At 44.4% G+C, this 16,238-nt stretch overlaps 1 protein-coding gene across 1 annotated transcript in view; it reads right to left on the bottom strand.

The window, feature by feature from the left end:
- WRNIP1 (WRN helicase interacting protein 1) overlaps positions 1 to 16,238 on the bottom strand; it is a 73,748-nt gene that overhangs the window by 33,164 nt on the left and 24,346 nt on the right. Inside the window, exons 2-3 of the mRNA XM_060244262.1 lie at positions 7,825 to 8,016; positions 5,247 to 5,491 (exon numbers count right to left, since the gene is read on the bottom strand). Coding sequence (XP_060100245.1) covers positions 5,247 to 5,491; positions 7,825 to 8,016 — 437 coding nt within the window. The remainder of the gene's footprint in view (positions 1 to 5,246; positions 5,492 to 7,824; positions 8,017 to 16,238) is intronic.

Raw genomic sequence — 16,238 nt, 5'->3', positions numbered from 1 at the left:
TTTGCACACACAACTGAACATGGGCTACTTAACAAAAAAGGAAACGTTATTTGCTTATTACATACAGTCATGGGTAAGGAAGCTTCCTGTATTGTCTGGACTGCCAAAAATTGGTTTGTGACAGCCAGTCTCACAAACCATGTTTTGAAGTAGGTACGCCATACCATGGTTTGTGCTAAATACACTTTGCTGAGATCCAGTTTGGTGCAGTGGTTAAGTGTGCAGTCTCTTATCTGGGAGAACCGGGTTTGATCCCTACCACTCCTCCACTGGCACCTGCTGATGTCGCCTTGAGTCAGTCACAAGTTCTCACAGAGTTAGGGTTTGTAGAATCTTTCGGGCTCAAGTGCCGTGTTCTACTGGAGAAAGTTTTTCTTACAGACGTTTCCTTCTCAGCTGCGGAGAACATCCTCAGTGGCGTTGCAGCCGGAGCAGGCGCTCTGACCTTCTTGGCTGCTGTGCATTGAGTGAGGCCAGGGCTGCTGGAGAGCTGCTATTTCTAGGCTGGAGGGGGTGTGGTGAGAGGGCAATTGGTTTGTGAATGTACCCATTGTTTGGTGGGGCTTCCTGGAAGGGTGGTAATAAGGAAACTGGCTGTGGAATGTGACCATTGTTCTGTGTTGATTGCTGGGAGGGTTGGAAGGGGTGTGAAGATAAGGAAGATGGTTGTTGTTTGTGCTGATTGTTCTCTGGAATGTGCTGGCCTCACTCAATGCACAGCAGCCAAGAAGGTCAGAACGCCTGCTCCGGCTGCAACGCCACTGAGGATGTTCTCCGCAGCTGAGAACGAAACGTCTGGAAGAAAAACTTTCTCCAGTAGAACACGGCACTTGAGCCCGAAAGATTCTACAAACCCTAATGATGATGCCAGCCGTGAAAACCTGAAATCTTCGATCTAACAGAGTTGTTCTGCTCAAGAGCAGTTCTGGGAGAGCTCTCTCAGCCCCACCTACCTCACAGGGTGTCTGTTGTGGGGACGGGAAGGGAAAGGGAATTGTAAGCCGCTCTGAGACTCCTTTGGGTAATGAAGGGCGGGGTATAAAACCAATTGCTTCTTCTTCCTTTGTTATGGCTGAACCATGGTTAGGGCTCATTGCTCAACCTCCTCTGCTGAGCAAAAACAGCAACGTAAGTTCGTTTTATCAACTTATGAAGCTGAACGCTGAGGATGGAAAATGAAAGCAGAGAAGCAACTCCAAACCAGAGTTTGTTTTCCATTTGGAAGCATAAACTACTTTAAAGAATAATTAGCAAACTCATGGTTTGGAATTATGTCAGTTGGAATTATGTCCCTTATAAACTGGGGTGCGGACAAACGTGCCTCAAGTCCCTGTATCTTCTTCTCCGGTAGGGTTACCAACTTACAGTTCTGCAAGGCTTTTTTTGTAGCAGAAGTCCTTCACATATTAGGCTACACCCCCCTGATGTAACCAATCCTCCAAGAGCTTACAGTAGGCTCTGTAAGAAGAGCTCTGTAAGCTCTTGGAAGATTGGCTACATCAAGGGGGGGGGGGGTGCAGCCTAATTTGCAAAGGAGTTCCTGCTACGAAAAAAGCCCTGCAGTTGTGAATAGCTACTCGTCTTTCCACAGGGTCCCCAAGCCAGACCCCAAAGTTAAAAGCCACAGGGCAGGAGCCCTTGAGCTTTCACTCTTTGGCTCACGCCTCTAGGGGGAGGAACCTTACTCCATAGAAGCCTTACCAAGCAGAGAGTGGGACAGCAGTCAATCAGATTATGGCCAGGCAATCAAATTACAGTCCATCAAATGACACCCAGGCAACAGAAACAAACAGAAAGCACACTTATTCAAACAGACACCACTCTCCAACAACACTCTCTCTAAGCTGTGGAGTCTTGTGAGCAAGAATTCTACTTTGTGAGTTACTGGCATCACAGTTGTGAAAGAGCAATTTGGCTACTGCATAAAACAGTTTGCTCTGAGCAAAGACAAAAACGTGTGAGCCGGAGGCTAAAAAAACCTGTGAACTAGCTCACACTAACTCAGCTTAGAGGGAACACTGCTCTCCGACAAGCGATACACATCCACACACCCTCAAACACCGCCCCCCCCCCAACAGTAACCTCAACCTAAATCTCCTCAGCAGTTAAGGCAAGGCAAATTTAAAACACTCGCTCCATCCAGCAGCCCTATAGCCTGCTGCTTTTCAGAGCCCAAGAAGTTAGGTCACTTAGCTGAGTAAGTAGCTCATTTTCTGCATTTGTAATCTGATAATGTATTTTACTATGTAATAATATTTTCAGCGTGCACTTATGGATGGTAAGAGCATCTAATCTTCTAATAAAACATAAAACTCTACACAAGTGCAGCCGCAACAGTGATTTCCCTTTTAAAAAAGGTTAAGGTAGTCGCCTGTGTAAGCATCAGTCATTTCCAGCTCTGGGGTGACGTTGCATCATGATGTTTTCACAGCAGACTTTTTACGGGGTGGTTTGCCATTGCCTTCCCCAGTCATCTACACTTTCCCCCCAGCAAGCTGGGTACTCATTTTACCGACCTTGGAAGGATGGAAGGTTGAGTCGACCTTGAGCCAGCTACCTGAACCCAGCTTCTGCCGGGATCAAACTCAGGTCATAAGCAGTGAGCTCAGACTGCAGTAGTGCAGCTTTAACACTCTGCACCCTTTACCTCTATTCTATCTGGAATGTCTATACTCCAAACCTTGGCCAGGGAGTCCCAGCTGTGCCATTCTATTAAGCCTGACATGAAGCATCCGTTTGCCCTGCTCCTCCAGTTCACAGTTCTTATCCTGGAAGGCCGAGCTCAGAAGAATAGATGCTTTTGAGCTGTGGTGCTGGAGAAGACTCTTGAGAGTCCCTTGGACTGCAAGAAGATCAAATCCGTCAGTCCTAAGGGAAATCAACCCTGACTGTTCCCTGGAAGGTCAGATGCTGAAGCTGAAGCTCAAATACTTTGGCCACCCAATGAGAAGAGAGCACTCACTGGAGAAGACCCTGATGCTGGGAAAGACAGAAGGCAAAATACAAAGGGGACGGCAAAAGATGAGATGGCTGGACAGCGTTACTGATGTGACTAACATGAATTTGAGCAGACTTCGGAGGATGGTGGAAGACAGGAGGGCCTGGCGTGACTTTGTCCATGGGGTCACAAAGAGCCGGACTCGACCGTGCGACTGAACAACAACATCCTAGTGCAATAAAAACAGCAAATGACCACACAAAGATAGACATGATACCCTAAATAAAGACGCCACATTCTTTTGTTCATTTACCCAACTTGTGCAATCTAATTAAGAACTCAAACTACTTTTCTTCTTAAACATGCTCTGAAGGAATAAAATGATACACTTCCTTTAAAAAAGAAAAGAAAAATCTACACATTATGCTATTTCAATTATTAATTGCACCCATTCTTTAGGGCTTTCCCTCGATCAGTTTTAAAGGCAACATTCCTAAGTGTTTTGCTCTTTTCTGATCACTATTATTAGAGAAAAGAACCAGTCCTGAAAAAAAACACCCATAGGGGTTTAAAGTCCCATGAAATCAATGTGGATTCAATTCATTCAGCGCAGTTTTTTCTAGCCTAGGGCCAGTTTCTAAATCTGTAAAATAGAATCACAGAATCACAGAGTTGGAAGGGGCCATAGAGACCATCTAGTCCAACCCCCTGCTCAATGCAAGATCCACCTACAGCATCCCCGACAAGTGTTTGTCCAGCCACTGCTTAAAGAATGCCCGTGAGGGGGAGCTCACCACCTCTCTCAGCAGCTGATTCCACTGTTGAACTACTCTTACCAGTCTGGATGATGTTGGGCCAGTCGCTCAGTATTTCAGTCTGACTTACATTCAGGCCTTGAATTCTGCAGCTCACAGGGGCACAGCTCCCGAACCTTTCTGTGGGTTCCCCCTGTTCCCCCCACCTACCTTGTTCATTGAATAGCAGGTGCAGCTGCATAACAATTCCTGGATTAGGAGAGCGGGCAGCCAGCCAGCCACCAGGAGCTTTGCCATGTCCCCAGCAGCCCTCATTAACCCCCGGAGAAGACTACACCCCATCCTTTCTCCACTTCTTATGTGATTTTGGGTGGGCTGTGGCTTGCTGGCCTTTTGACTGGGGGGGGGCAAGGAGAGCCCCAGATGACTGAGGCCTGCTTGGGCTGGCTAGATCTCTAGCCAGCCCAAGAAGGCCTCACTTGCCCGGGGCTCTCCTTTCTTGCATTGGGTTGCTTTTTGCTGGGGGGGGGCAGCATATGCTAATGAACTCCACCACCTATTTTTCTACAAAACGGCTCTTGCTTACCTCACAGGGTTGTTGTGCAGATAAAACAGAAGAGGGGAGAAAAGTGGGTAGGATCAAGATATCCCTTTCATTAACTATCCTAACGTCTGTCTTACCAGACTGAACTAAATAAATCTTTTCTCATATTTTTAAACTCCAAAACTTTCTGAGTGACTTTGTCTTAAGTGAAAACTTCTCCTTGGCTACTAATTCTTATCGCTCTGAAATGTTTGGTCAATATCATTTTTAAAGGGAGAACCAGTGGCTTCTTGACTGACTCTCGGTATTATGATGTGGACGTGATTTTTTTTCTTTTGCTTGCTCAGGGCTTTTTTTGTAGCAGGAACTCCTTTGCATATTAGGCCACACCTCCCCTGATGTAGCCAGTACTCCTGGAGCTTACAGGACTCTTAGTACAGGGGCTCCTGTAAGCTCCAGGAGGACTGGCTACATCAGGGGGGAGTGGCCTAATATGCAAATAAGTTCCTGCGAAGAAGAAAAAAGCCCTGCTTGCAGTCAAACAATGTCCCCAGCACACAGCAGTGTTTTGACTGACAGGATCTAGAACTGACAGGATCTAGACAATGAAGTCCTGGCTAAAATTTTGTTGTAATTTTAGTCCTGGCTAAATCTTTGTTGTAACATGATGCGTCTGACATCAACAAGGACTGCAGCAAATGGTGAGAGGAACTCGAAGCAAATCCTCAACTGCAGAACGAATGTAATGATCCTCTGGGCAGCTTCAAAGTTACCCTCCAGGCAGCCAAGAAATCAGGATTTTTTAAAAGCATTATTTCTTTCACCACTTATATCCAGCACAGACACCCACGTTTGGGAGGAAGGGGTTTGTTTACTACATTTTTTTTTTTAATTCCCTCCTCCCGACTCGCCACTCCACAACCTCAGGCTCCCTTCTGTTCTGGCAGGCTGTCAATGGATTCTTTGAGTGGTGTGTATTAACGCAGCGCTGCGCATGAAACATACTCACTCAGAAGTCTTGCTGTCGCTGCCATTCACTGAGCCGGCACGTTGCTCATCTGGGCTTAAAATCCCGATCCCCAAGGACTTGAGAGCTCTCATCAAAATAGCCTCCATCGCCTTCGCGGAGAGCTTCTCGAGGACGATAACGCGGCACCGGCTCAGCAGGGCGGAATTGACCTGGAAAGAAGGGTTTTCGGTGGTTGCGCCGATCAAGGTCACGGTCCCGCGCTCGACGTGAGGAAGGAAAGTGTCCTGGCCATGGGAGGGAAGCAGAAGAAAGTGGTCCCCATCAGCGACAGCCTGAAGCATCCAATGTAAGTGCATTCTTTCCGACCTGTAACTGCGTTTTCACGCGCTCAACAAATTTAACGGATGTCCTTTTGACAGCTCGCTCCGCTTCGCTGATTAACAGCTTCATTCATTCCATTTAACTAGTGTACCTTTCAGGGAACTCCTTAGGTTTCCCCAACCGGAACACAAAACAGTACTGAAATAAAGCAACCATTTTCTGGAGACACCGTTCATTTCCGTCCTTTTCTTGTTTCTTTGTTTGGGAGAGGAACAGTCCCTCTATAAGCAAAATGACTGAAATGTTAAACAGAGAAAGGAAACTTTTTGATGGCTCATCCGGTGTCCTCAACCTTAGAAAGGATGACTCTAAGTTAGGTACAATAATTAGGGAGGGACGGTGGCTCAGTGGTAGAGCATCTGCTTGGTAAGCAGAAGGTCCCAGGTTCAATCCCCGGCATCTCCAACAAAAAAGGGTCCAGGCAAATAGGTGTGAAAACCCTCAGCTAGAGATCTTGGAGAGCCGCTGCCAGTCTGAGTAGACAATACTGACTTTGATAGACTGAAGGTCTGATTCAGTATAAGGCCGCTTCATATGTTCATATTCTGAAACTGGGTTCAAAGCAACAGTTTTTCTTGTAGATCCATTTGTCATTCCATACATGTTTTATAGTTTCCCACTCTGGCAGCTGATGGTCTCTTCCCCCCCGCCCCCTTGTTTTTAGGATCACTTTCAGTAGCAGAATTTGTGTCCAAATGCAACATATGTAAAATAATCCTTCATATATAAAAACTGGAAGCAAAATTTCGTTTGCTCTGTATCGAACATGCATTTCTAAAGTCTGACAACTCACAGTATGATTTTCCCCAGAGGGAAAGCTTTTCCCGAGGGTGGGGAAATATGCTTTTGCTGTGTTGACAGGGGAAGGTGGATACATTAAAACATTGCAGTTCTCGCAAGACTTTGCATTCCAAGCTTGTGTTTTAAACCCACCTACGACGTTCTGAAAATTGCATATCATACTGTGAGCTGTCAGACTTTAAAAATGCATGTTCGATACAGAGCAAACGAAATTTTGCTTCCAGTTTTTATATTATGCAATAGGTTCATGTGGTTTACTAGGTCTGAGAACTGGTATTTGATCAGGGAGACTCAGAATTAGGTCCCTGGCCAGTTGCTCTCTCTAAACTTAACCGACCTCCCCAGGACTAGGATAAAATGGAACTCCTGCCAATTGCCCAGTTCTGTCCTCCTTCCCAAAAACAGCAGGATAGGAGACAGATCTGAATCCAAAGAAATATTGCTAAGCAGGGCTTTTTTTTGCAGCAGGAGATCCTTTGCATATTAGGCCGCACCCCCCTGATGTAGCCAATCCTCCTGGAGCTTACAGTAGGCCCTGTACTAAGGAGGATGGTATACGTAGCAGTTTGGGCCCACGCAAGCGGTGTTGCAAGAGTACCCTAAATAGGGGTCAGAACAGAAGCCAAATTCAAGAATGCAACTGTTGTGTCCTAGGTTCAAATGGAGAACTGTTACTTTTGGAGGGAACTGTTACTTTTGGAGGGAAGCTGAACAAGCCAAGCTTGTACTCCACACCAGGGTTCCAGAGAAGGCCTAAGCATGCCCAATCAGGGGAAGGATTGAAACATAAGTAGCCAATCAACATCTAGGCTCATACTGTACCCTGATAGGCCCTTAGGCCTCTGTAAATAGCCAATCCTTGTACATAGTTAAGGTCCAATCAGAAGGGGGCAAGAATGGTATAAAGGAGCAGGAGGTTTGAATAGAGCTCAGTTTGTGTTGGTGTTCCTGAAGTAAAGCTTGCTGAAATCACTCTCCGACTCTGGTCTCTTACTGCGCCGACCCCAGTACTTTACAGCAACATTATCCCAATTGTAGCCACTACTTGAATTTATGCAAGAATAGCAACATTCACCCAAGGAACAAACAGGTCCTAAGTTGAGACACTCAAAGCATCTTCTGGTCCAGCTATCATCAGAATTTCAAATCATTCTGTCGTAAACTTGCTTATGCAGGGCTTTTTTTTGTAGTAAGAACTCCTTTGCATATTAGGCCACACACGCCTGATGTAGCCAATCCTCTTGGAGCTTACAGTAGGCCCTGTACTAACAGCCCTCTAAGCTCTTGGAGGATTGGCTACATCAGGGGTGTGTGGCCTAATATGCAAAGGAGTTCCTGCTACAAAAAAAGCCCGGTCGCTAAAAATACATAATAAGCCCCACGTACCCAGAGGGAAGCCAGCCGAGCATATCCTACTGAAGTTGAAGCAAATTACCTGCTGGGACTTATTGAAACGGTGAATTTCATCGATGAAGAGGATGGTTTTCCTCTTGAAGAGTCTCTTTTCATTTTGGGCCTGGGAGATGACTTCACGGACATCGTTGGTTTTGGCACTCGTGGCTGATAACGTCACAAACCTCGTGCCTTTCTTCTTGCTGCCTTTTGCTATAATGTGGGCCAGGGTAGTCTGAAAGAAAGAAAGGTCAGCAGATTGGTTTTCCTTTAGGAGTAGCAACCAGGGGGTCCAGAGACAGAAAGCACACCGAAGAGAGCCAAATCTTTATGCAACATGTGGCCCAAGTAATCAAGCCGAGGAGTTCTCCACGTTGTTATTTGTTTTATTAACTATTTTGTCTGCTAGGATCCTTGAACACCACCAGTAGCTGGTGTCTTAAAAATACACTCAGAAGGCACCAGTTTTTGGTTTTATTTTAAATCGGATTAACAAACATGTGGTTTAAAACAATTTTTATTTATTTAGTAACATATGGTAACAATATCTATTTCTTGCATCATTAATAACTTCTTTTTATCTATCCCATATATTACTTTGTAACCACCCCTCTCCCCGTTACTTGACCCCCGCCGGTGTTATTTACTTAAAATACTAATATTTAAAGGTACCCTTAACTAATAAAAACCAAGATTAATATTCTTCTTTCTTCTAAAACTTAATCATTATCAAAAATTGTCCAATGTCCTTTTATTTTCCATTCTTTTTCAACATATCTTCTAAACTTTTTCCACTCCATCTTAAAAACTTCTAAGTCATAGTCTCTTAAAATTCTTGTTAATTTGTCCATTTCACTCCATGTCATAACTTTTACAATCCAAACCCATTTTTCTGGTATTTTTTCTTGCTTCCACAACTGTGCATACAATGTCCTAGCGGCTGAAAGCAAGTACCAAATTATAGTTCTATCTTCTTTTGGAAATGTTTCCATTTGTAATCCCAACAGAAAAGTCTCTGCAACTTTCTTAAGCTCGCATCCCAAGATCCTAGAAATTTCTTGTTGAATCATCTGCCAATACTTTTTTGCTCTTTCACAAGTCCACCACATATGGTAGAAAGAACCTTCATGTTTTTTACATTTCCAACATCTGTCTGGCATCTTATTGTTCATCTCTGCAAACTTTTTAGGAGTCATATGTGTTAAATGCTTAAATTTAATATTTTTATGTTGGATTTTATGTTGTGAGCCGCCCTGAGCCACTTGGTGGGAAGGGCGGGATATAAATCATAAATAAACTAAAAAACTAAACTAAATATACCATCTATACATCATTTTAAAACAGTTCTCTTTAATACTATGACACGTCAAAAGCTTTATAAAATTCCTCCACAAATATTCCCAAGTTTCCATCTGTATTTCTTTATTTACATTAATTTGCCACTTAATCATTTGAGATTTCACTACTTCATCTTTCGTAGACCATTTTAAGAGTAATTTATATAATTTTGAAATTTTTCATTGTCTCCAAGCAGAACTTTTTCCATTTCTGCTTGCTCTTTTCTTATTCCTTCAGTTTTAATATCTTTTTCCACCAAGCTCTTTATTTGTTGCATTTGGAACCAATCATATTTATTACTCATCTCTTCAGCAGTTTTCAATTCTATTTTGCCACTTTGTATTTTTAATAGTTGATTATATGACAACCACTTTTCTTCACCCGTCTCAACTGTTATTTTTATTACTTCTGCTGGCACTATCCATAACAGTTTTCTCTCATCCCCATATTTCTTATATTTCATCCATGTATTTAGCAAATTGTTTCTTATATAATGGTGAGAGAAAAAAACATCCATCTTTTTTTTCCCATAGTACATATAAGCGTGCCAGCCAAATTTATTTCCATGACCTTCCAACGCTAAGAGTTTTTTGTTTAACAATATCACCCATTCTTTTATCCACACTAAACAAACTGCTTCATGATATAGTTTTAAATCTGGTAGTTGGAATCCTCCTCTCTCTTTTGCATCTGTTAAGATTTTCATTTTGATCCTTGGTTTCTTCCCAGCCCACACAAACTTGAAATTTTCCTTTGCCATTTATTAAATTGTTTACTGTCTTTCACGATCGGAATAGTGTGAAACAAATACATTATTCTTGGCAGAATATTCATCTTAATTGCAACTATTATGCCAAGCAATGACAAATTAAGTTTATTCCATTTTATCATACCTTCATCCATTTTATGCCATAGCTTCTCATAATTGTTTTTAAACAAGTCAATATTCTTCATTGTTATCTCCACACCCAAATATTTTACCTTAGAGGTAACTTCACAACCCGTTAGCTTCTGCAGTTCCTTTTGTTTGCTTACTTGCATATTTTTACATAGCAGTTTTGATTTTTCTTTATTAATATAAAGAGAGAGAGAAGGAAGAAGATGACAGTGAAATCCTCGTGGGCCTGATAAGAGTCCTCTGGGGCCTGGTCCAGCCCCCAGGTCACACATTTGACACCCCTGCTTTGGAGTGTATAGAGGCCAAGGCCTTCCCCTAATGTTGCTTTCTAGCACTGGGATTTAGAAGCCGACTGCCTTTGAAGGTGGAGGTTCCCCTCAGTCAGGGAGAAAAAAAATTCTCTTTGACAACTCTCTCCGCCTCATGCAAAATTTTTTTTTAAATAAATCTCTATCATGTGCCCTTAGTGGTCTCTTTTCTAACCTGAAATTCCCAGACTCTTCAGCCTTCTTCATAGGCCAGTTGCTTTAATCCCCTAATAGGGCAGCCATCTCCCAGGTCTTGGTGAGGGTTCCCCCAATTTTGGGGGCTCCAACCCGCCACTGCCCAGCAGTGGGAGGCCCCACCCCCAAGCCTGAACACCAGCAGCCATCCCTCTTGCAAGATTTAAAGGGCCCTTCAGTTGATTGGTTGGGAGCACATGGCTCACCAATCATCTGGAGAGCCCTCTATATCTTGCAAGAGGAAGATGGCAGGTGCCACCCTTCCTCTTCTTCTCAAAAACACTTAAAGGATCCCTTGAAGTGCTTTTGAGAAGAAGTGCGGAGTGCGTGCCTGCAATCGAAGCCGCGAATCCACAGTTTGGGGTGCAAACACGTGTTCCCCCCACCTTCTTCCTCAAAGCATTTAAAGCTATCCTTTAAATGCTTTGGGGAAGAAACAAGGGGGAGCGCGTGCCTTCAGCTGGAACACCGATGCCAGTCCCCAACATGATGTCACTTCTGTGTGACATCACATTGGGGATGTCCCTGCCCCCTCTTGGACTGCCCCCCAAAGTCCCCTGCTGGGGTTTCAGAGGGCCTATACTTGAAGATGGGATTTTTTTTGTCTCAATGTGCATCATCTTACAGTTGCTTAGCTCATGTAGGTTTTCAACATCTAGCAGTGCCATATAAACATGACACATATGTCACTGTGTATTTTGTAGACGTAATTCTAATAAACATGAATCCTAAATAGATCCAAGTGGGCAGCCGTGTTGGTCTGAAGCAGTAGGACAAAGTAGGAGTCAAGTTCACCTTTAAGACCAACAAAGTTTTATTCAGAACGTTAACTTTCATGTGCTCCAAGCTTTCGTGTACCTGACTCCTCGTCCGATGAAGTGTGCTTGCAGCACACGAAAGCTTACGTTCCGAATAAAACTTTGTTGATCTTAAAGGTGCACTTGACTCCCACATTGTTCTAATGAATTCTAAATGCAACATGCACATTCTGTTAAATGATTTCCTGGTTAACTAACACTTGGCCTACACAAATGAAATATAATGCCTGCACTTTATTGGCTGCCAGACAAGCTGTTGATTTATCTTAAAGGGAGGTTATTTTGGTTTCCTCTCTTTGCCCGCTTGATAGGACATCTTATTTATATGGCAGATAATATTTCTGGACAGTTTGGGGTGGTTCTAATTGCAGGCCTCTGCAATCTGAGTTTTGTAAGCAAAATGCTGTCACCAGCCACCAATTGTCATCTTCCAGTATTTTCCACCACCTAATTTTGCCCCCACTCCATCCCAAACAAGACACTAAGTGTTGTATTATGTTCCTGGCAAGCCGCCACGCAAGGATGGTGAGCTATATCTAAGATGGCTGGCTGTAAGTTGTGCTTACCGTTCTGCAGAACAAAGCTGGAGTCCAGTGGCACCTTTAAGACCAACGAAGTTCTGTTGCTTCAAACCAGGGGTCCTCAAACTTTTAAAATAGAGGGCCAGTTCACTGTCCCTCAGACTGTTGGAGGGCCGGACTGCCGTTACTGTACAAGGCCGCGGGCCGTCAGTTCTCCGTCTTCTGCATCTCTCTCCCTTCCCCACACCACACACCCCGGCCTGGGAACTCACCTCACCTCGGTATCACCTCACACTCTGTCTCCGCCGCCTCAGCCCAGTGCCGGAAGTGTGCGTTGCTAACGCGAGTTTAGGTTGAACATCACTTCCGGTCTGATTTTGCCATAACCCGGCGGGCCGCATAAACGTCCTCAGCGGGCCGTAGTTTGAGGACCCCTGCTTCAAACCAACACGACAGCCCACCTGGATATACCCTTCTGTTATTTGAAACCCATTTTAGGTAAAATACAGTGCTAATGCCAGGAGCCCCATGGCGCAGACTGGTAAGCTTCAGCACTGTAAGCCAAGCTCTGCTCACGACCTGAGTTTGATCCCGGCGGAATCTGGGTTCAGGTAGCCGGCTCAAGGTAGACTCAGCCTTCCATCCTTCCAAAGTCAGTAAAATGAATACCCAGCTTGCTGGGGGTAAAGTGTAGATGACTGGGAAAGGCAATGGCAAACCACCCTGTTAAAAGTCTGCCAAGAAAATGCCATGCTGTGACATCACCCCATGGGTGACGTCACTCCCTTTAAGATAAATCAAAACCTTTACCTTTTTACAGTGCTTATAGGAAAATTTAACATCAGTGTACTGAAGAAGAATGGATAACATCAAAGGGAACCTCAAAGGGAAGTCCTGCCTACCCAGCCTTTTGGAGTTCTTAGAGAAAGCAAACAAATATGTAAATAATGGTGACGGGTAGTAATGTATGGCTGTGAGAGTTGGACCATAAGGAAGGCCAAGCGCAGAAGAATAGATGCTTTCGAGCTTTAGTGCTGGAGAAGAATTTTGAGAGTTCGTTGGATTGCAAGAAGATCAAATCCGTCAGTCCTAAGGGAAATCAACCCTGACTGTTCCCTGGAAGGTCAGATGCTGAAGCTGAAACTCAAAATACTTTGGCCACTGAATGAGAAGAGAGAACTCACTGGAGAAGACCCTGATGCTGGGAAAGACAGAAGGCAAAAGAAGAAGGGGACGGCAAAAGATGAGATGGCTGGACAGAGTTACTGATGTAACTAACACGAATTTAAGCAGACTTCAGAGGATAGTGGAAGACAGGAGGGCCTGGCGTGACTTTGTCCATGGGGTTGCAAAGGGTCGGACTTGACTGTGTGACTGAACAACAAAGATATTATATACTTGGACTCTCAAAAGGCTTGTGACAAGATTCCTCAACAAAGACTCCTGAGTAAGCCCAGCGGACATGGAGTAAGAGAACAGGGACTCTTACGGATTAAAGATTGGTTAAATGACAAGTAGCTGAGAATCGGAATAAATGAACAGTTCTTGCAACGGAAGGAAGAGGAAGCAGTCCAGCAAGGATTGGTATTGGGGATGGCGCTACTTAATTTCTTCAAAAATAATCCAGAACGGGGGTGATGGCCCACTGTTGGCCCTCCAGAGTAACTGGTTGGCCACTAGGTGCAACAGGACACCGAGCCAGATGGACCACCAGTCTGATCCAGCAGGACTCCTCTTATGTGCCTCCAGAGTCTAAATTCTCTGCAATGTGAACTGAACATTATCTACTCTAGCTAATTATAACAACAGCAACAAAAATCCTTTTCTTGTTATATGGAAGTAGCCTTTGTTCTATGCAGGGAGATCTTTTCAATTGTTGTTGTTGTCATTTGCCATCTTCTGGTTGTGGTGCAGGTGTCACTGGGGGGTGGGGGTGGGGGTGGGGAAAGATATTTGTGAATTTCCTGCATTGTGCAGACGGTTGAGCTAGAGCCAATCTGGTGTAGTGGTTAAGTGTATGAACTCTTATCTGGGAGAACCAGGTTTGATTCCCCACTTTTCCACTTGCATCTGCTGGAATGGCCTTGGTCAGCCATAGCTCTCGCAGAGGTTGTCCTTGAAAGGTCAGCTTCTGGGAGAGCTCTCTCAGCCCAACCCACTTCATAGGATGTCTGTTGTGGGGGAAGAAGATAAAGGAGGTTGTAAGCTGCTCTGAGACTCTGATTCAGAGAGAAAGGTGGGGTATAAATCTACGATCTTCTAGAGAACCCTGGAGGTCCCTCCCAACACACTCTCTCTCCCTCTCTAACACACACACACACACACACACACACACACAGAGTGTAGTTTTTTGATAGACCGCTGTTATATGTTTTATTATTTTACTGTTTTAACTGTGTAAGATGATGAAGAAGAAGATATTGGATTTATATCCCGCCCTCCACTCCGAAGAGTCTCAGAGCGGCTCACAATCTCCTTTACCTTCCTCCCCCACAACAGACACCCTGTGAGGTGGGTGGGGCTGGAGAGGGCTCTCACAGCAGCTGCCCTTTCAAGGACAACCTCTGCCAGAGCTATGGCTGACCCAAGGCCATGCCAGCAGGTGCAAGTGGAGGAGTGGGGAATCAAACCCGGTTCTCCCAGATAAGAGTCCGCACATTTAACCACTACACCAAACTGGCTCTAGCTCAACCGTCTGCACAATGCAGGAAATTCACAAATATCTTTCCCCACATGTTTTAAATTCAAAATTTATGTTAGATTTTAAATTCTGTGAGCCGCCCTGAGCCACTTTGGTGGGAAGGGCGGGATATAAATTGAAATAAACTTGAAACATATCCGTCTGTTCGTCCATCTGTCTGTCTGTCTGTCTGTCTGTCTGTCTGTCTGTCTGTCTGTCTATCTATCTATCTATCTATCTATCTATCTATCTATCTATCTATCTATCTATCTATCTATCTATCTATCTATCTATCCATCCATCCATCCAAGTTCCACATAGTCACCAACCAGCCCTCCATTCTAGGCTGAATGGGAGTTTGTAACTGAAAGTTCCAAATTGTCTTTGGGCTATTAAAAAAAACCCTCAGTAAACACGGAGAAATAAAGAAACAGGACAACAACACAGACCATGCAGGCATCGACCCTATTTTTATCCTGCCCTTCACCAAATAAGCTCAAAGCAGCCTTCAAAATAAATTCAAGGAAGAACACTCGCTGGATTCTGTGGAATAAAATGAGTGAGTGACCAAAGTGAAGCAAAAAGGCAACTAGATAATACCCCCAAAGCCCTTCCATTAACCAGCCAAACTCATCCTTATCTGTTCAAGGAACCATGGCCAGATAAATGCAAGTGAGGCTATGGGGGGAAGGGGACATTCTTCAGACAAGCGCAGGAATTTTCAGAACAACAGGTGTAGAAGAAACAGCTGTTAGGACAGTAAATGCTTTAATAGTGCTTAGGGAAGTAGCAAGAAGTCCTGTGGAATGTGTGGAGGGGACAGCAGTTTGCCATAATTTTAGAATTTGACGCAGCTTGAGTTGGTCTGCCCTACAGCCTGCAAGATCCAAGTCTACAAACCAGACAGCACTTTCATGATTCAGTGCTGGACAGCAAATCTAGGGAGAAAAACCCCACACAATTTGACCCAGATACGCTAACGACGGCAGAATGCATACTGGACCAACATGGGCTCAAACAGACATAAGGCATACTTTTGGCTACTGAGTTGTATTGTCTCAGTGCCTCCTATATAAAACAGAAACCGGCTTGCAAACATCAAACAACACATTCAGTATCATTACAGGCCAATCCTAAACAGAGTCTACTTTCTAAGCCCACTGACTTCAGTTGATTTAAGAGGGAATGAAATCTGCTTAGTAATGCACTGTTGGTCCAACAAAATAAAAAATTCCCCATAAATAATAGGAGCACTGGAGACCAAATTACAGAAACCGAATCACAAACCTCAGTTCATGCCCTTCCACCTCCATGAACCTCCCAGGTGGCTGTGGGAGGTTCGGGTTAGGAGACATGCTGGCACCAGCGAAGGGGCTTGGAGAGGGCATTTAAAGAGACTGCAGTCTCTTTAAATGCCTTCTCCAAGCTGCGCTGCTGCCATGACTCAGCGAGGGAACTCAGGAGTTAGTTAAATGCCTTCTGAGTTCACTTTTGAGTGGTGCCACGACAGCATGGCTTGCAGAAACAATTTAAAGAGAACTCTTTAAATGGCTTTTGCAAGTCGTGCCGAACCACAAACCATGAACTGGTTTGTTAAACAGAAAGTTTTGCGAGGTTCATGGTTTGTGAGCCCCCATGAACCTTCACAAACCTCCATTTTCTCAGTTCTTGCCCATCCCTCATGGAGACAGAAGAGGAT

The sequence above is a fragment of the Heteronotia binoei genome, chromosome 7 (genome assembly GCF_032191835.1).
Source record: "Heteronotia binoei isolate CCM8104 ecotype False Entrance Well chromosome 7, APGP_CSIRO_Hbin_v1, whole genome shotgun sequence".
Lineage (NCBI taxonomy): Eukaryota > Metazoa > Chordata > Lepidosauria > Squamata > Gekkonidae > Heteronotia > Heteronotia binoei.
Note: the sequence above shows the minus strand (reverse complement) of the source record. Positions and strands in the feature narration are given on the sequence as shown.